This window comes from Andrographis paniculata, unplaced genomic scaffold (assembly GCF_009805555.1).
Source record: "Andrographis paniculata isolate CXL003 unplaced genomic scaffold, ASM980555v1 Contig74END, whole genome shotgun sequence".
In the NCBI taxonomy this organism is placed as follows: domain Eukaryota; kingdom Viridiplantae; phylum Streptophyta; class Magnoliopsida; order Lamiales; family Acanthaceae; genus Andrographis; species Andrographis paniculata.
In genome coordinates this window covers 1294673-1316979 of record NW_026137611.1, presented here as the reverse complement: position 1 = coordinate 1316979, position 22307 = coordinate 1294673, and the positions used below count along the sequence as shown (strand labels likewise).

Sequence of the window (22307 nt, the reverse complement as noted above, 5' to 3'; positions counted from 1 at the left end):
TAAAAACAACATAAGCTTTTATATAACACATCACGAGTTGTGTTAAATAAACATGTAATTGTGTTGTATGAATGCACTTTAACACGCTGAAATCAACGGTAAATTATGTTGTCTTTGATTATTACATATATTGGTCGTTTATGTGTTGTATTTTTATTATACTAACACAAAATTGACAACACATGTCATACTCAAAGACAAAATAACCTACCTTTGATTTCAGCCTATAACATGCATTCATAAAGCATAGGTAGGTGTTTTTATTCAGCAATTCATGTGACAGTAAATATAGATATCTGCTACCCTTTACTTAATACAGATAACTGCCAACAACACATAAAGTGTTAAATACTGCGCAGCGCAGCACAGCAAATTCATCTGGGCAAAACGATAGTAGATAACAGGTACGTGCGGAGGTGCATTTATGAATCGATAACAAAGCTTTGATTTGGTTTGGTTTGGTTTCTTGTGATTTGTCAAGGAAACAACAATTATTCATCAAGTCGAAAAACAGCATCCAGAAGGGATAAACAAACAAACAACACTTGCGCAGATTGAAACAACACCACCAAGATAAGATGCTTATTGTCTGTCTGTACTGACCTCATTTTTTGGCCAAATTCCTAATGACATACTGAAGGATGCCTCCATGGTTGAAGTATTCCAACTCCACCTGAGACGAAGCAATAGAAAAACATGATTAAACGCCATACAAGCTGTAACATCAATTTTTTTCTATATGCCTTTGGAAATATATGTTGTAGAATATATACTTGTCATATTACGTAAACCCCTAATATTTGGTGCAATTGAAATCTCAACTTTTAGGGACAAGGTGCCAACCGCATACCTCTGTATCAAATCGTAAGGTACATGTAAAAGATTTTCCACTGTCTGTAGTCACAACAATATTCTGTCCGGGCCTGATATCACTTGTCTTTGTTGGGAGGTCTATGGTATAGCGTTCGTGACCTGTCAAGCCAAGTGTTTCTGCATCCTCTCCAGCCTTGAAGCAAAGTGGGATGATACCCATTCCAACTAAGTTACTACGATGAATCCTCTCAAAACTTTTGGAAATCACTGCTTTCACTCCCTAATTAATCACGAAAAGATAGCCAAACTTAAGAACACAAAACACAGGCAGCCCGATGTGTAGCTTGACATCACATATCGACATAATCAGAAGAAGAAAGCCACTAACCTGTAACATTGGTCCCTTGGCAGCCCAGTCCCGAGAACTGCCACTCCCATATTCTGCTCCAGCAATAACAATAGTATCTTGCCCTGCTGATTTGTATCTCTGATATAATACATATTTTAAGTCAGTACAAGAACTGCAGACAGCGTAGGCTATAAATGTTTCTTTGTGTGTGCTCTTGAGAGAGTAAACCTAGATACGTAAAATCTTACCATTGCAGCATCATACACATAGAGTTTCTCCCCTGAAGGAATGTGAACAGTTTTTGGGCCTACTTCACCATTCAGCAGCTTGTTTACAATACGGATATTAGCGAAGGTACCCCTAGCCATCACCTCATCATTGCCACGACGACTACCATAAGAATTAAAATCTTTCCTCTCCACTCCATGATCCATCAAGTACTTTGCAGCAGGACTGTCTTTGTGGATGCTTCCGGCAGGGGAGATATGATCGGTAGTGATACTGTCTCCAAACAACAGCAAGCAATAGGCATCCTTCACTCCACGGGAACCGGGTGGGTCCATTGTCATGCCATCAAAATATGGAGGCTTGTGGATATATGTTGAGTTTGAGTCCCACTGGTAAAGGCTAGATGAGGGCACAGACAACTGATTCCAGAATTCGTTACCTTTTGTAATTGCTTCATAAGTACTCTTGAACATATCAGGGAGAACACTAGATTGAACAACCTACAAGGATTGTGCGAATTTGATTTGAGCATAACATAATCCAGCTTTGTTTCTAGAGAAAATAAGTGAAGGAATAAAAGTTGCCTGTGCAATCTCTTCACTGGTAGGCCAAATATCCTTGAAGTAAACACTTTTTCCATCTTTCCCAGTCCCGATCGGCTCTTTCTCAAAGTCAATATCAACCTAGAATACAGCACCACTGAGAAAATTTAACCAAAGTAGAATAAAGGGACTCCTGATGAAATACTTGCCCATAAGTGTAGTCAGATTGCCAAATCCATGTTTTAAATAGAATGAGTCAAATTAATTTGCGCCACCATTTATAATTTTAGAGTGAAATATGTATTGTATTGTATCTAAGGCATACCGTGCCAGCAAGTGCATAAGCTACAACTAAGGGAGGTGAAGCAAGATAGTTAGCTCTTGTCAATGGATGAACACGACCTTCAAAGTTCCTATTTCCAGAGAGAACAGCAGCAGCAACAAGATCTGAAGTGTGTATCCAAACAAATGACTTCAGTAGTACAAAAGCAATGGGTAAGGAAGAATAACTTCTACATATTGAACTGAAATACTATGAAATACTGATGCTAAGAGAATGTTCTTTACTCATTTCAAAATTATATAAGAAAGAAATGCTTTTTATCTTAAACCAAAATTTCAAATAAAAATAAAAATATGCCAAATAATATACTCCCTCCATCCCATAACAAAGTATCTATTTTTCCATTTTAGTCCGTCCCATAACAAAGTATCCGTTTCTTTTTTTAAGTAAATGTACTATCTACCTAACATTACAAATACCCTTACAACTTACAATATATTATACAAATGCCATTACATTTATATCACACATACTAATAAGGTTATTTTAGTCATTTCTACTTTATTCCTACTATATCCCAATATAATACTAATATTTTTAAAACTACGTGCAAAAAGCAAATGGATATTTAGTTCCGGGACGGAGGGAGTATATAATTTGCATTTTCTTCTATCCAGCCAAAATTTTTATTAGTTTACACCTCTCTCAGAACCGGATTTATATATCCGCAGCAGAGCAAAGTCAATCAAAAAAATATTTAGGTCCCCTTTAAACTAAAATATAGGATTTTGATATCCATAGCTTAAATTGGATGAAAGGGGCTCTAAAAAAACCCATATGCCATGAATTAATAGACCAGAATGAAAGTTTTTAAAGGAAAAAATACCATTATCAGAAATAGCAGAAGCAACTGATTCATCGAGATCTCCAGAATTGCCGATACAAGTTGTGCAACCATATCCGACAATACTAAAGCCTTGCTGGTTCAAGTACTTTTGTAGCCCACTACAACAATTGAAAAAACAAACTCAACACCACAACTTAGGTATCTTTTGCAGCATGCCTCCAAAGCCAGAGGAGGAGAAAAAGAAATTTAATCAAACTCTTGCTAGAATCCTACAATACCTCTGGAGCAAGTATTTTGTTACAACCCCAGATCCAGGAGCAAGACTAGTCTTTACCCATGGTTTTACCTGTTTGACAAACATCAAAGAAGATTTCAGAATCGCATAAAGATGATACATAACTACTGAATATTGAGAGATTAAAAAAAGAAAAGAAGAGAAAGGCATGCAAAGGCCCAACAAATTAAAAGAACCAGCTGATAGTGCGACACAAACCTCTAACCCAAGTTCACATGCTTTCTTTGCAACAAGTCCAGCACCAAGCATCACACTTGGGTTTGATGTGTTTGTGCAACTTGTAATGGCTGCTATGACGACACTTCCATGCTTGAGTTCTGCAGGCTGCCCGTGGAATGAAAATTTAACTACTTTATCTTGTTGCTCTTTTGGTACCGCAAAGCCCTGTATTTTAAAGATATTAAAATAAAAAAGGACAAGTTCAAGTTAAATTCAAAGACCATGAAATAACATAGAAACCAAGATAAGGTGGATAAACTTAAATAGAACTACTGCACTTTCCACATTTTACTAATTGCACATTATTAACTAAGAACTTCGCAGTATACCTTGAACCCAACTTTATTGTCAAGACATGAATGCCAATCAACCTTCATTTCCTTTAATGGGACTCGATCATGAGGCCTATATCACATAACAAGACCTCATTGATTCAAGATTTCATATATATGATTATATGATGAGACAAAATGAAACAATTATGACGCTGATGGTTAAACGCCAAGAAAGGTTCTACCTTTTAGGCCCTGAAATACAAGGTTCAACATCAGCAAGATCCAACTCCAGATAAGATGAGTAAGCTCTCTCTTGTTGAGGCTGTATGATGGCATTCTAGTGAGTCCATGTTCATATGATTTGACATCCTTACAAATAAGATACAAAATAACAAACAGAAAGATTAAACTACATACCTCACTGTAATCAACAAACATTTTGTTGGCCCTCAAGTACGCTTCAATCATTGCCACCTATAATTTGAAGTAAATTAGTACATGAACCTTGCTGTCAATCAGTGGAGAAATTACTAACAAACCAATTGAGAAGTTATGAAATGAGTAATCAACCGTCTCATCACTCCTTCCAGTCAATTTCAGGTATTGCAGAGTAACATGATCTACAGGGAAGAATCCCATGGTAGCACCATACTCAGGAGACATATTTGCAATAGTTGCTCTATCTGCCAGGGATAATTGACCCATACCCTCACCTGTGCATGATAGAAATAGGCAAATAGCTTGAGAGATCATTCAATCCATAAGAGAAATATATAGACCTTATTGAGCATTTAAATTAAAATCTGAATTACCGTAAAATTCAACAAACTTGCCAACCACACCATGTTTTCTCAACATTTGGGTTACAGTTAAAACCAAATCAGTTGCTGTCACCCCATCACGCAACTTCCCAGACAGCTTAAAACCAACAACACCAGGGAGAACCATGCTCATTGGCTACACATTTGCAGGGCAAGAAAAAAGAAGAGAAATTAAACACAAGGATTGCTGAAAGGGGGAGAGAGGAAAAGAGACATTTGCAACAAAAGGTTCACAAGAAGTAAGCTAGAAGGAATCCAATTAGTTCCACAACAACAATCCAGTTAAATCATGTAATTCACACACATGGATAACAAATAGCTCTTCTAAGGGGAAAAGTTACACAAATATCACTTTACGGATATCTAAGGGTGTATTTCCTTGTGTTTTATCCTCATTTTTACATTATGCCATCTAAAGTAAAATACATTTTTCCCACCCAAAGATATTACATCCAAAACCTATCAAACTATTACATACATCAGCTATTTTTCATTGAGTTCTCAAAGTACCCAATCCAATCCAAAGCACAAGTTAGCACACCATTAAACATCAGATACATCAACAACCATTTTTAGTAATCATGCTCATTAAAATTATTAAACAATATCTTTATGGATTAACTAATAGAAATTACAAATATAAAAGCTATATCTATAAAGTCTCACAAGTCATAGGATACCTGGCCAAGCATCGTTGCCTCTGCTTCAATTCCCCCAACACCCCATCCAGCAACACCCAATCCATCAATCATGGTTGTATGAGAATCAGTTCCAACAACACTATCAGGATACAAAATGCCCTTGGTGTTAAAAACAACTCGCCCAAGATATTCCAAATTCACCTGAAAATTTTGTGAATGGCATTCAATATGAGTCTGCAGATATTTTTCACAACATTGTTCCCATATACATTTTGGACAATCACACACTGTACCGAACTACCGATTATGCATTTTCACTCGGAAAAACAACATAAAACCTCCAAAATCATACCTGATGAACAATACCAGAACCCGGAGGAACAACAAGCATATTGTCGAAGGCACTGGACCCCCATTTAAGAAAAGCAAATCTCTCTTTGTTTCTCTTGAATTCAAGGTCCATGTTGGCCTGTACAGCATTTTCTGATCTAGTTACATCAACCTGAACAGAGTGGTCAATGACAAGGTCAACAGGAACCTGGACACAATTGAAAACAAGAGTAAATGTTAGAGTAACACCAGAAGTAGAATCTTTGACAGTGCCAATGCTTAACCAGCCAACTAATATCTCACATGGAAAACAAATTTAAATAAGTTAACCTCTCGTATATTTATTGTTTCTCTTAACCATAAATCAGAGAAAACTTATTATAATCACATTTTATTGTGAAAATCCCAATGCACAAAAGCAACTACAACATCAACACCTTATTCAACAAGGAAAAAGTTGTATACCAATCAGATAAAAAAAAAAAAGTTGTATACCAAAGGGTTGATTTTGTCTGGGTTACTGCCAAGGTCCTTGATAGCCTCGCGCATAGAAGCAAGGTCAACAACAGCTGGAACTCCAGTAAAATCCTATTTATAAATGATATAAAAATATCATATAATAGAATTTTACAAGAAAGTGGAAGTTAAAAGTATAGCATTCAACAGAAGCATTCATCACTTGTCTCACCTGTAGCAGCACACGAGCGGGCTTAAAAGGTATCTCTACTTGCTTAGGTGCAGAATTTTTCCAATCAATAATCTTTTCTACATCCTCCTTCGTCACTTGAAAGTTGTCACAATTCCGTATAGCTGATTCCAAGAGTATTCTAATAGAATATGGAAGCTCATCTGCGGAAAATCATAATAAGTAGAAGGAAAGTGAGGTATTCGTTTAGAAGTAAATATCTTCCATCCTAAAGGTCTACTACCATCCATATTCCAATATGCCAAATGAACAATCTCAAACCATCTATTCGTTGTACTATAAACAAAAATACAAGATACAAATATTGTTCAGGCATCATCTTATCATAACATCAGTAAATTACCAAGTGTATTTTTAGTCTCCGAAAATTTCACAAAAGAAAAATACATACCGATTCTGGGATCATTCAGGGAAGGCATGCTATAGAACTTTCCATATTCACCACCTCCAGGCTTGGGGAGACCAGATAAAATTCCGTTGAATGGATTTTCAGAAGCTGCATAAAATGGTAAGCTCATTAAAAACATGACAATAAAACAATTAAAGAAAGCTGTGATCTTACATTGAGTATTCAAATAGCTGCAGAAGCAGCAGAAAAATAAGTCAGTCAACTAAAGATCAACAATGCAGCAAATAAATGAAAAGAAAATTAAGCATTTCAAGGTACATACAATTTATTTCTCAAAACAAGTTTCCCCATAAAATGGAACACTACAGACGTGAATGGCAGAAGGCCCTTCACTCATTAAAACTCTGGAATGTCATCCCAAAATTAATATACTAAGTAGAAGAAACTCAATGAAGATCTGCATTTTTAAGATGAAGATGTGCTAGACACATATCTTGTTCAGCGTTTGCTGCATTCGTCTGAAAGAAAAAACAATTAAAACATGAGTTGAACATGATATCACCAATTCCCCATAACTTAAATCAGTTTTGAGATTTGTGTCATCAACCTGGCAAGAGCCATAACTAAATTTGCCAAGCAGTTGTGGCACTTGATTTTCAAAAATAATTATCAAGATTGTGACTAATGTCATATTGAATATTTGAATTGTTTAAAATTAAAATAAAAACAAAGTAACTTATATTGCAATTAATTTCATTTCAACACAAAAAGTCTTCTCGTTTTGGTCATCAATCTATCAAAGCAAAAATACTCACCCCTCGTTATATCTATCAACAATTCCCACGGCAAATATAATTTGTAACACAAGTAGATGTTACATTGATCCATTAACACAGAGCATTATCAATTATTCACCAGTAAATATATTAATAAGCAAATAGGCATTGATTCTCAAAAAGAATCCCAAGATTCTCAATAAATCACAAAAAGAAATACGCATCGTCACAATGACACTTCTGTCACTTTACGATGCCACTCACCATCAATTAACATAACAGCATTACTACAATATACCTAAGAACAGAATCACACTTTCCAGCTAGACTTCTAAAATCATACAAAAATGATCCATAAAACCGAATCACAAACAGAAAACAGCATCCAGGCTCAAAAACAGAAAAACACACGAATCAAAACACAGTAAAAAATAATAAAGTCAAAAGATCAACGAAAAACGAATCTCATCCTACCCATGGTAGCGATCTTGCGCTCTGGAACGGGAGATGCTATTCTGATCTGAGCTCTAAGACTAACCGGAGATCGCCAGTCAACTCCGTATCTCCACCGAGGAGCAGAAACCAGCGAGAAATTACGCGAATGGCGGATGAAACTCACGGAAGAAGAAGAGAAAGTGGAAGCAAAAGTTCCTCCTCCCCGGGTATTTCTCAAAATTGATTTTGACGAGGACAGCAGCGCAGACGAGGAAGAAAGGTAGGTGGATATGCACATGACGATCAAAATTATAAAGATATTTCAGTGCGTGTCTGAAATGAAATTTTCAGCCCAATCCAAACGCACCCCAAAACCCTACCCTACCCTACCCCGGGTGGGGGAGCTCCATCTTCACAATCTATTAAATTTTTAAAATAATAAAAATTAAATATTTAATATTATGGAGTTTGTTTTATTTCACAAAATATATTAGGTTCGGATTTTCGGACTGCGGCAGCAGATTTTCACTTCATAAAAAAATTAAAAAAAACATTTAATATAATATTTTTAAAAAAAATTCAATAAAATAAAATCTTCCAAGTATGATATAGAGATAACCTTCGTTAAAAATGAGGTTCTAGAAGATAATATTGATATGGATTGTGCTACAGTTCTAGAAGGTTGATTAAGAACTTGGAAGATCGGACGGTAGGAATTCGAAGTCGTAAAAATGAGGCTGCGATTTATTTTAACGGATTTTGATTTCAACTATTTTTTATTTCTATTTTTATTTTTTTTTTTTAACGTATTTTGATTTCAACTATTTTAGACTATATTGAATTTTTTATTTTTTTATTATTTTAAAAATTATAACAAACTTTTCAAAAGCATCCATTTGCTTCTTGTCTCGGTAAATATTGATATGGAAATGGAATATGCTGATTCGTATTAGGAATCGTGTGGCGTCCACGCGTTCCGACCATGTACTCAATTGAATATACTTCCCGGAATAAAATATCTTGATTTTTTATACTTTAGATTTAATTGAGTAATTAATAATAATGAATTATAATTTTATCATTTAATCATATTTTAAGATTTATTATTTATAAAAAATTTTTAATTAAATTATTTAAGCATCTTATATTAATCTATAATTTATATTATATTATAATTATTTTTAATAATATACAATTACTTAGTAATTATGATATGATGTGTTTTAGTTAAAATGGACAAATTAGTTGAAAAAGTATTACTTTATTATATTGTTTTTTATGTAAATGTATTATTAACAAATTTATCAAATTTATTAACAAATATTATTAACACTATACAAATTTTAAATCTACCTTCATAAAAAATACAAAAATAAATACTTCATCTATCATACGACAAAGTATTCATTTTTCCATTTTAATTTGTCATATTTCTTGTTTTTCAGTAACTGTACTATCTACCTAGTATTACAAATACCCTTACAATTTACAGTATATTACACAAATGTCATTATTACCTTTATATCACATATACTAACAAGGTTATTTTAGTTATTTCTACTTTATTTATACTATATCTGAATATAATATTAATATTTCTAAAACTATGTGCAAAAAGCAAATGGATACTTCTTTTTGGAACGGAGGGAATACTATTTTTCTTAATTTTTATGTCCGAATGTTTTAAGCACATTATAAGATAGAACTTATTGTTTAATGTATTAATTGACTCCTAAAAATATTTAATGAACAATAAGTGTAGGTACTAATTATACTAGTATAGAAAACTAACTCAATCGATTACCACAGTTTTGTTGCTTTTATATAGACGGAACTACACTAGAAGTTTGGGGTCAACCCTAAACTTCCAAGCCAAATTTGTTATAATTTTTGTAGTATTAAAAATATTCATTTTTATTTATTTATATACAATTTGTCCTTCCAAAATTATCTAAATTCATATATAATTCTGTCAAAATTATTTATTTAAATTTATTAGTTGAATATTAAATAAATTATAACATTTTATCCCCCGAAATTTAGATGCTAGTTTCGTCATCATATATATTAGGTTACCAATCCATATATTTCATACAATAGAAGGTTCATTCAAATCCAAACAATTTTTTATCATACCAATATTAAGCTGTTTAGACAAGAGTTTTGGGATTTATTTTATTTAGAGAGTTTTGAATTTCATTTTTTGTAAAATTGAAAAATAATATTAGATTTTGAAATATGTTTAGATAAAAGTTTTTTGGTATATTTTTTGGGTTGTAATATTTTTATACAATAAATGATATAATTAACAATGTGAAACTAAAATATTAATATTATATATTTGTAGAAATATTTTTTAAATTTTTTAAAAATATTAATGCAAATATAATAAATATGTATACTATATTTTAGAAAATAAAATTTTGCATAATAAAATAAAATAAAATAAAATACCACTCTCTCTATTCTGTATAATTATGTTAGATTATTTTTTGTCCGTTAAATTTATACGCAATTCATTTATAGAAAACAATCTTATTTATTCACAATTTTATTATGTCTATTTTAATACATAATAATCATTTTTTTACTATTTTTTTTTACTTATCACATTACAATTTTTTCAATAAATTTTCTATAAAACTTTTTTTTTTCATATCTTACTTTTATATTAAAATATTATTATTTGCAAAGTGATCGACATAAGCACCGCTGGCGCTGACTTAGAGAGTATTACTTTATTAACTATATAAAACAATTTATATATATATATATATAAATTTACACTTTAGACTTTACTCTTTATCTATATATATTTTTTCATTTCTATCTTTAATATATGTAAAATGTAATTTTATCGTCATTCCCACTACTACTTATATTTGTTTCTCCGGATTTTATCTTCCTCGCGCTAAAGTTAATCCTCTCCATTTGACGACCAACTCTCCTTCAATGGATCTTGCCGGAAATTCATTTGGATTTATGTAAGATGAAAACAAATATGAGTTTTTAGAATCGTAATAAAATTCAAATATTATTGTTTTCATTTTATCTAAATTCTAATGTTTTGATATTTCACTCTTTACTTCTTTTAAAAAAAAAAAAAAAAATCGTCTTCTCCTTTGTTTTTTCATTTGAATAAAAAGTATATAAGTTTATTTTTGTGTAATGTAAAGAGATTGTAGCTCAAATTGAGTTACCTTCCTCACATCCTTGAAGGTTGGGGTTTAACCCCATTAGACACACTAGTGTAAAAAAAAAATAAAAAAAATATTTTATACGTCTCACTTAATTTGTCTATTTTTTTTATTTTCATCCGTCCTACATGATTTGTTTTTTTCTTTTTTGAAAATATAATTATATATTTTATTTATATTTTAAATTTCATAATTTATGAGTTTTTTATTATAATTATATTATTTAGTCATTTTAATTTTAACCTATAATTATTTTTATTAAATCATAATTATTTTCACTAATATACTTCTTAATTATTTACTAATTATATAATACCTAAAACATTGTCTACGCTAAATGAGACAAAATAAGTGAGACGGAGGGAGTAATAATTTTTTTTTTAAAAGTCTATTTTTGAGTAATGACTTTACTTCTTGCTAGTGTGCACATATATTGTCCTTGCCCGCTTCTGTATATGTTTATATCATTTATGTTTACTCTATTTTGTATTTACTTTAACTTTTAACTTCTTCCAACAATTTTTGATTGGGATAATTTATTTTTCTTCATTGTATATTTCTGTTTTCGACATTAAACAAATAATGCAAAAAATTATGAAGATGAATATTGTGGTTCGTGATTGCAGCTTAATACTACCCGCAGCTTAATAAACACCCTTGTTATTTTCATTTGCTTTCATTGTTTAAAAAATACTATATTTAATTGTATTGTGACGATGAGTGTCAAAAACGATAATAACTTGAATTGATTTTTTTCGAAGTTAAACTCAATAAGTTTTTTACTCTTATGTTCAATTTGATTAACTCCATTGTTCGACATGGATGAATTTCCCTTATATTAACAATCTCAGATCAAATTAAACTAATATGATACGGCCACATTAGGTTTAAAGATACGTGATTATATTATACGAACAACATGTTCATCTAGAATAGTATATGTATCTAACCGTGTTTATTTACATACTTTTGTAGCTATATCAATCATATTAAAGGGAATGTACTATATTAATAAGGTGTATTTTATTTTCTACTTTTTACTTTTTTATTTTTATTTTTTTACTATTAGGGGAGGTATATGTAAAATTACATTAGGTTTGTATACAACATATGTTGATATAGTCTCGTAAAAAATGACCTATAGTGTAGAGGTGGACCCGTGACCGTGAGATCATAAGTTCAGATCCTCGATATTTTTGAGTTTCTCTCGGCCAAGAGTTTATCAAGAACGCACTCGAAGAATAACAGTTGTGGACTCTCTAGTTTATCCAATGAATACTCTTTGCACAACCCAAATACGGCAATCTTATATACATATTTGTTGAGTGCTTTAGGGTTTAGATTTTAGAGGATTTACGACATATATATTATGGGTAAATACTTCTATTATACATAAATAAAAGTATATACTTTTAGCGACATTAGTATTAATACATTACGCCTAATATAACATGAATGTATACCCCCTACTTCATTGATCATTAGTAAATACACAAACAAATGATCTATTTAATTGCATTGTCACAATATCTTAAATTTAAAAAATGTCATTGAAAGAGTGAATATAAGATTGATATTGAAAAATAGATTCACTTATAGAGGGCCGATGCAGTAGTCGCAAAAGCCGGATGTTATTGGTTATTTATTTTTACTTTTACAGTACACAAATAAATATATTGAAGTATATCACTTACAAATAACTAATGTAAGCCAGAGCTTAAGAGAGTATATAAATTGTTAAAAAAAGGTATATATAATACCAACAAGAGTAAATAATACTTCATCCGTCCGCCTTTAGCGGTCACATTTACGTTTTGAGTCATTGTACTTAATATTAAAAATATCATTATGTTTGTATATGTTTTTGTATAAATATCCTTCTATTATTATTATAAGACACTAATAAAAATATTTTGTAATTTTTTCTTAATTTATATGAGATCTTTAAAGCCAAACGAAGTATAATACTTACACTTTTTCATTACATGAGAGATAAAATTATCATAAAGGAGCTATCCTACCGTATGATAGAAATTTTAGAGAGGTCCATATAATATTTAGCTCACATGTATTTAAATTCAAACGGCCCTATTCTTATTATTATTATTATTATTATTATTGGATTTGTTCACATTGCATTTATAAGTGACATAATTTTTTATAAATATTATTTTAAAAGATACAATATATATACATAAACATAATATAATATATATATAAATTATTCACTTTCAAATAAATAATTTTTTAATATAAAATATTATTTTTATATTACTGATACAATTTTTTATATTTAACGATGATAGAAAAGTTCATCCATAAACTCAAGTGAACAAACCCATTAATTTTCTTTCTAAGAAGTATGGGGTGTGAAATGAATGTAACGAATTGAATAAAAGTAGGAATGGGTGATAAGAAATATCAGTTTGCAAACGAAAATTACTCGATGGACATTTTACTTCAATTCACCTATACTATATTATATATATATATATATATATATATGGGGAAGGTTACTGCTCTTATTTGAAAAAATCAATAATACACCAATTTTCCAAATTAGCACCATAAAACACAAAAACAGCATAAATCTATATTAAAAACAATATGTGTTGTTTGTAATAATGATATGTGCTATTTATTTATAATTACACGTATATTGTACAAGTGTACGTCATGTACTAAAATGAACTGTCGCAAATGTTCTGTGAGACTATATCATGTGCTGTTAATTCATATATTGTGTTTGTATTAATTATAGGAATATAAACGATGTGTTGTCACTAACATTACTGTGTGTTTGTTTGCTAGCTATGTATGTGTTGTTAGTTCATATGTTGTATTTGTATTATATTAATATAAATGATGTGTTGTCACTAACATTATTGTGTGTTATTTGTTAGCTATGTGTATGTTGTTCAGCACAGTGTTGAATGCAATATTGAACATTGTAGTTGTTGCCTATATATATAGATGTATAAATATATTATTGTACAGTTAAGAATTATTTTTTAAAAATACTTCCTCCATCCCATTGGAAGGGTGACATTTGTTTTTTAACATAAATTTTTTAATATTAGTATTATATTGATTGAAATAAAAAAGACAAAAATATCCCAATTAGTTTGGTGTAATATAAAAGTAATATCATTTGTGTAATATATTGTAAGTTGAAAGGGTATTTATTATGTTAGTAGGTAGTACAATTAGTAAACTAAAAAATGATAACCTTAATTTAGAACGACGAAAATATAAAATAATAACCTTTCATTGGGTTGGGATGGAGGGAGTTTTGCAAATAATAAAGAACATTAATCATATTATGAATGCAAAATATAAATGTGTTGTTATAAGTAGAAGATTTTCTTGATTGTTGGATTTAGTACAAGGATGTATCATCATCATCATCATCTATGATATATGTATAAATACAGTGAGCCTCTGGTCAAGCAAGACTGCACAATACTACCATTTTCTGCAATACTCTCTCCTATTCTCTCTAAGAGATTTTCTTGTTTCTTTCTTCTGTTTTCCTTTTTATCTTCTCCCCAACCCCATCCCCATCCCCAATCCTTCCACAGTTTCGTTACCAGGTAGGTTAAGGTTAGTCGTCGTCACCAAATTACAAATTTATTTCAACTCCAAATCTTGACAAATAAAAAACTGAAAAATAAAAATTACTCCAAGTTTGTTTAGCTTATTTTGGGCTTCTACAATATCTGCTTCCATCTCTTTTATCTGCTTTTGGTACCGAATCCCTAAATCAGGGAACTGTCTGGCTCAACTTTCGATCGGAGCCGTCCGATTTAGGTTGTTCTTGGTTTGTTTGTTCGTTTTTCAGACATGGGGTTTCCTAACAATCAAGACTCGGAGTCGATGAGGAGGAATGGAAGGGGGAAGATTGAGATCAAGAGGATCGAGAACACCACAAATCGCCAGGTCACCTTCTGCAAGCGCCGCAACGGTCTCCTTAAGAAAGCCTATGAACTCTCCGTCCTCTGCGATGCCGAGGTTGCCCTAATTGTGTTTTCCAGCCGTGGAAGGCTCTACGAATATGCAAACAACAGGTCAGATTTATCTGCTTTGGTTTCTCAAATTCCTTGAATCTACTGTTTTGAAAACCAAATCTCGTCGTGGATATAGAATAGTGATTCGTTTTGAGGGTTTTTATCAAGGAAGACTTCCATGGATTCCCTTGCATAAGATTGCTTTAACCTTAACTCCTAATTTGATGTGATAATATATATATGTATATATACATATATATATATATATAAGATCTAGTTAATTTTGTCAAGGAATCAATAGGGTTGAGAAATAAAAAAATATTTGAAGGTCATGAAACATCTGTTCTCCTCTCTTGGAATCTACAGTTTTTCTTACCTTTCCAGTCCTCTCTCTCTTTCTCTCTCTCTCTCTCTCTCTCCATTCTTCACATGTCATCTGTCAGCTCAAGAAAACTCTTCTGATAGCTGTCATGCTTCCATTAGCACAACTGATTATTGTACCTCAAGGAATACTCCATACTCCATGGCTAAATCATGAACAAATCTAAGTGTAAATTCGTAATACATGATTAGGTTAACTTAGGGTAGGAACTTGTCAAATTACTCCTAATTACCTTTTTACCCCTCTGTAGATCTACTGTAGTAAAATCAAGGCCAGTAAGGTTAGGTTAGGGTTTCAAAATCAAATTTATATCTCTTATTCAAACTCCCTTTTGGCCAAATTACCTTTTCCTACAATCTAAAAGTTTATATATTACTACCCTTTAACATACAGTAGATAAAAAATTATCTTTTCTTTTCTTTTTAACCTGAAAAAATAAAATAAAATAAAGAAAAATAAAAAAAAGTGCTTTTGTAAATCAAATTGGAGAAAGGGCTAAAGCAAGGAAATATATCATAGCTAAAAGTACTAGCTAGGCTCACTATTTTCTCCAGTTTGGTTTTTCTCTTAAAAAGGGTGTGAAGAAATAAAAACAATAAAGGTTCCCAAAAAACTACAAAATGTAGTAAAAGCCTTCAATGTGTTTGGATGCAATTTTAATACTACAATTATTATTTTTCCAGAAGACCTTGCCAACCATATATGCATTATTTTGCTATTTTTGTCAGATAAATTATATATATGCTTACCTATTACTTCTGTATAATTTCATTTGTCACTATTTTGATCATAAAAGTTTTAGTTTTTAGTTCCTCATTTTCTATAGCCGTTTTGAAAATTTCTCTTAGTTCGACCAAAACCCTACCCATGAAAATGTTAATTTATTACCTAATTAATCAATTTATAGTTTCAATACAATCTGTAATAGTAGAGCCAATAGGGTAGCATTTTTCTGAGTCTGAATAAGAAAATATGCATAGGAAAAAAGCGATGTCAATGACGAAAATGGCTGCTCTGAGCAAACTGTTTCACTGATACACTCAACTTCACAGACAAACAAGACTTTCTATTTTTATACACACATTCTGCAAAGATTATAATAAAATAAAGTAAAAAATTAATCTTTACTGGTTTGTAATAACCCACGAATCAAATGCTGAGAGTATGGAGAGCATTATCGGGATTTTGAAAGAATCGAGGGGTGGGGTAAAGAGGGGTGCTGTAAGTTTTGGGGTATTAACCCTTGGTGAAAAGGGTGTGGGATAGGGACACGTGGCACGGACCCAGAACAGGGACAGTTAAACCAATCATGTTGTGGGATCTTGTGCCAGCGTGGCAGAAGGCAACCAATCAGTGTGTCGACGAAATTAAGGTTTCATATTTAGCTTGTCCTGTGTGTATCTCTATCTGAAAGTGGATGTGTGTGTTTTCACTGTGATTATTTGCTTTGAGGCTGGAAAAGCAATATTCCACTACATTTATTTATGTATTTATTTTATCTGTCTACAGTTTTTCGTGAAAATATATACATATATATATATTAAAGTAGAGAAACCCTAATTACAGTAGAATTTAAATGTGAATACTGATAATTGCTTATGCTTCATTGTCTAAAAGTAGTAGAAACTTAAAAATCTCTTTAAGAAATTATTCTTCATATTTAATTGTATATGTTTTCGAAAAGTGAAATTCATAGAATTTATTTTCTTCAGTTTTTTAAGGATATACAGTGATACATATAAAAGTTCTAAAACACAAGACTATGAATGGTATTCACTTCTTCAAATGGAATCCATTCAAAATATAATCTAAAATTTTACATAAATGCACATATTTAACATTTTTACAAAGTAATAACATATCAACTTTGAAGTTGAATTTACCATTACTATATATCCTTGTTATTGATTTTTAATTTGCAAGATCAAGAAATCTCTAGGACAACTACTTTGTTCTTTTTAGATATTGAATAATCATATTTTTTAATAATAAAAATCATGACGGGGGTTTGTTTACTTGTGCAACTTTGATTTTGATTTTATTATTTATAATATTTTTTTTCTCTAAAAAAAACATGAAATCAAACACCTAAACTCTAAAATTTAATTTTACATTCAAAACATCACATTAATACATATTTATATAACATCAAACAACTATTTCAATTCAAAATTTTACTATTCAAAACCAAAATTCAAAATCAAAATCTCACAAATAAACATTCATTCTCCAAAAGACTAGCACTTTCCAATAATTGACAACAAAATTTTACTATTCCTAGAACACTAAAGAACACAATCATTTGTTTGCATTTTTTATATTGTTTATTTTACACTATGTGTGGCTTTGGTTGTAAATTGGAATTTTTGAATTAGGTTAGGTTTTTTTGTTTGGAGGATTTGAATTTTTTTTAACTGGGATGTTGTTGATGTTTAGTTGTAAGTTAGTTTTTGCAATAATAATATATTGATTGATGGTTAGTTAGTTAAAGTTAAACTATATTGATTGGTATGATATTTTGAATATATATTTTCAATTAAAAGTATTACATTCAAGAAATAACCAGAGTTAGAGTAAGAAAATTGAATATAAGTTTCTCAGTTGTGGTCTTAATGTGTGTACATATATATAATTTGATGGGACTAAAGTTGACTTGTGGGTGTAGTGTTAGGGCAACTATAGACAGGTACAAGAAAGCAAGTGCTGATTCCTCTACTTCTGTCTCCACATCTGAAGCTAACACTCAGGTAATTATTTTATTTTATTAATTTATCTTTGGAATATATATTTGATTTCACCTTTGGAAAACACAGCTAGCTGCTTGACTCATGACAAGTCCAATCAATAGCTAGGAAATACCATAAGACTTGCATATATGTTGGCAATTCATGAGTTTAATTATATGAAATTGAATTGATGAAAACTATACTACTGTAAAAATCCTTAGTAAAAATCTTTACACGATCAACTTTATCAGTTTTACCAGCAAGAAGCAAACAAGCTGCGCAGGCAAATACGTGAGATCCAGACTACTAACAGGTATTACATATATACATATACATACATATATATATATATAGAGAGAGAGAGAGAGAGAGAGAGAGAGAGAGAGAAAAATTAATTGGCGATGATGGTGCAGGCAAATTCTTGGAGAGGGAGTAGGCAGCATGGCTTTGAAGGATCTCAAGAGCATGGAAGGAAAAATAGAGAAAGCAATCAGCAGAATCCGTTGTAAGAAGGTAATTTTAATAAAAAACCCTAAGGGAGAGAGTTTGTTAATTAGGTTCCTGACTTATTTTTTAATAATATATACGTTGGAATTTTTTGTTTTGTTTTTTCCCAGAATGAGTTGTTGTTTGCCGAGATAGAGCTCATGCAAAAGAGGGTACGTAACTAATTATGCATATATATAAGCTCAAGCAATTTAATTTAATTTGTTTGTTCGATATGTATTTTCTTAATAATAATAATAACCAATGCACTTAAGCAAATGAATCTGATGGATCAATATGGCTGATGATCAGGAGGTGGAGCTACACAACGCTAACATGTTTCTACGAGCAAAGGTTGTCCGAAAACCACTTAACAAATCTATTTCAACCTTCATATGTAGAATGACGTGGATATCTATTGATTGAGTCAAATCAGTAGAGTGTCATATTTATAATTCCCGAAACATGTGCTATATATATTTTTTTATTATATGTATGTTGACCGATCATGATATTGATTTGATCCAATCAGTAGGAATCCGCTAATAAAGATGCATTTATTAATCATACATATGATATGAAGCAGATAGCTGAGAGTGAAAGAGCACAGCAGCAAATGAACTTGATGCCATCGGCAGGATCGTCTGAACAATACCAGCCGATGACTACTTCGCAGTCCTACAACGACGTCCGGAATTTCCTCCCGATGACACTTATGGAAACCAACGAGCACGACTACCCCCGCAGCCATGACCACACTCCTCTCCAACTAGTGTAAGAATATATATTATCAATGTCTCTTTATTTACTCATCCATTCTTGCGTAGTCTTCGATTACTCCACATTAAAAAAAAAAAAAAAAAAAAAAAAAAAAAGAAAGAAAGAAAGAAAGAAGAACCATCATATATAATTATTGATCTTCCAGCTCCAACAAAAATTGAATAAATGTAGGAGAGTAAAATGTAGTTTTCAAATATATAGTCCCTCTGTTCCTTAACAATTTATTCATTTTTCCATTTTGGTCCATCCTATAATAAAGTATCCATTTTTATTTTTTTTAAGTAATTGTACCATCTACTTAACATTACAAATACCTTTCCAATTTACAATATATTGCACAAATATCATTATCTTTATATCATACAATACTAATAGGGTAATTTAGTCTTTTTATCTTTATTTGTACTTTAAAAACTCCGTACAAAAAACAAATGGATATATAAATATGGGTCGGAGGGAGTATATAGTTTCATTGTACATCTTTAGGGAAGTGTATTATATTAATTGTAGCTGTAGGATTGAATATATATTGATCAATCACCTATTGGCCTTGGAGCACTTATAGATACCCTAAAACTAATTCTCTGCTCCTCTCTATAGATATTATTTTTTCAGTCTCTATATATACCCTATTTTTTTCTATTGCTAAAATCTATTAGTTTTCTAAATAATAACATGCAAAATTTAATCTTTATTATAATAGTACACACCAGAATATGCATAAACTAACTAGGGGTAATGAACATGCATGCTATTTACAATGCCTTTGAATCTAAACAATAAGGCCCTTTTAAGTCTAATTTTTGAGTAAATGATGATGATAACTCAAGAAATACAATACAATATTGATGACCAGTTCTGGAATAAGTGTAAATGATATTATAAGGGTCTTTTTGTGGGTTCTCAAAATTTTACACAATATTGATGAATTGTTTATTTATTTCAACATAAGGAAGTTTTGGACATTTTTATCATACAGGTGTAGCTTCTAATTTACTACCTTATTTGTTTAAATGAATGTCATTCGAAAGTAAAATATGGTTTATTATAAATGGGTTAAATTGCAATTCTTTTTTCTGCAGCTAACAACTTCAAAGACCATACCAATGGCGCTTCATCGACGGATCGAACGTCTGAGATGCAAAAATATAATGAAAAACAGTATCTTCTTTATTGAATCTTGTGTGAAGTTTCAGGAGTTATTTTGAGCAATTTTCAATGTAAAAGGTAACTGCACTTACTTTGGATTTTCATTGTAAAAGCAGCTCTAACTAATTATGTGTTCAACTTGTGCTGCTGCCTATGGACAATATTTGTAATAGAGAGCTGTTTGATTTCCTGCTGTCCTAAAAACTTGATCTTTCTGTTTGTTAATTTCGAATTGTTTTCTGCCACGTCGATCTCTAGAAAAATCGAACAATCAGTAAAATATATAGGGATAATTTTTCATGTTTGGGAGGAGAATTTGTGTTGTTTTATTACATTTCGAGTGGAACCTGAGACAAATTGATCATGTTTTATATAGTTTTTACACTTGTAATCTGGTCATATATATATATAAGTTTCAACTATTCCTAGTTTTTGTTCATTGACCATGTGAATATCAACTGTGTTATTGTATCATTATGTGATTAGGACTTATCACAAAGTTGGATACAATTGAAATTACGATATTGAATTATTTGGCAATATATATACACAAGGTGCTGATTTGACTTGTGTATATAAACGGCACATATCTTTGTCTTAAACAACATATGTTATGTATTCTATGTGAAATAAAAATGTTCATATTTATAAGGTGTGTATACTACGTAATAATAGAATCACAATATTATTTTAAAATTCACCACCGCCACCACAGAACATACATGATAGTTGAACACATATATATATATATATTGGAGACAAAATTAGTAATTTTAAAAAAAAAGATAAAAATAAAAAGTTTTGTAGCCGAAACAAATATGTCCATGAAAAATAGACAAACAACCGTAATTTTACCCCAAATGTCCCGCGCATGTGTATAACTCCTAAATCTTAGAAAATATCCGTCGTAGCAGCTCCAAGAAGTGGCATTCTAATTGTCCCTACTTATACTTTTAATCCAAATCAACATACACCAACCCAAATCGAAAATCTTTTTTTTTTTCAAACTTTATTTTTTTAACTTTGTACCTAAAACTTTTGCAAGACAAAATTATATTAAAAACTTTATCAAAATTCAATCATTTGACCAAAAATATTAATCTAAGAAATATTTAGGGAGTCTGGGTGTGTTCGTTTAAAGGATTTGTTCCAAATTTTCCTATTTATCCATTCTTTTTTCCCAAAAACATTAAATCAAACAACTATTTTTTATTTTTTATATTATACTAAAAATTAATTTTACATTCAAAAATCAAAACATTATCACATAAACACCTATTTATATCACATCATACAACTATTACAATTCAAAATTTTTACTATTCAAATCTCAACTCAAAATTCAATCCCTCGAACAAACACACATCACTACAAAAAAAAATAGTATATTTGTAACAGAATTCTGTTCCTAAAGTTCACGTAGCTAACGTAATTTCATCTCTAATTTCGTCTCGAATATCATTAGTAACAGAAAAAGTGAATTTAGGAACGAAAAAATTTTGTTACAAAATTGATAATTTCTTATAGTGCATGCAAATGGAAGTTTTTCAAACAGATCCAATTAGGAAATGTGTGAACATCACTCCTTATTGTTGTGTAACAAAATTATAGAACACATTCCCTCCGTTCCACATAATTTGTCCATATAATCTATTTTCGTCCGTCCCACGT

General features: G+C 30.9%; 2 protein-coding genes across 2 annotated transcripts; one reads left to right on the top strand and one right to left on the bottom strand.

Annotated features, from left to right (window-relative positions):
- Positions 1-421: 421 nt before the first annotated feature.
- On the bottom strand, positions 422-8250 carry LOC127265905 (aconitate hydratase, cytoplasmic-like). The gene is made up of 20 exons (XM_051295924.1): positions 7949-8250; positions 6741-6845; positions 6332-6492; positions 6139-6231; positions 5666-5851; positions 5353-5514; positions 4664-4808; positions 4422-4564; positions 4269-4325; positions 4094-4173; positions 3906-3981; positions 3556-3741; positions 3341-3408; positions 3102-3220; positions 2258-2379; positions 1975-2073; positions 1411-1890; positions 1202-1300; positions 851-1093; positions 422-673 (listed from the first exon to the last, which is right to left on the bottom strand). Exons 1-20 carry the CDS (start codon positions 8205-8207, stop codon positions 605-607), a joined length of 2952 nt encoding a protein of 983 aa, XP_051151881.1. The 5' UTR covers positions 8208-8250; the 3' UTR covers positions 422-604.
- A 6363-nt stretch (positions 8251-14613) lies between these two features.
- Positions 14614-20808, top strand: LOC127266057 (agamous-like MADS-box protein MADS1). The gene is made up of 9 exons (XM_051296150.1): positions 14614-14699; positions 14948-15173; positions 18161-18242; positions 18473-18534; positions 18635-18734; positions 18839-18880; positions 19020-19061; positions 19294-19481; positions 20570-20808. Exons 2-9 carry the CDS (start codon positions 14950-14952, stop codon positions 20571-20573), a joined length of 744 nt encoding a protein of 247 aa, XP_051152107.1. The 5' UTR covers positions 14614-14699; positions 14948-14949; the 3' UTR covers positions 20574-20808.
- Positions 20809-22307: the final 1499 nt, after the last annotated feature.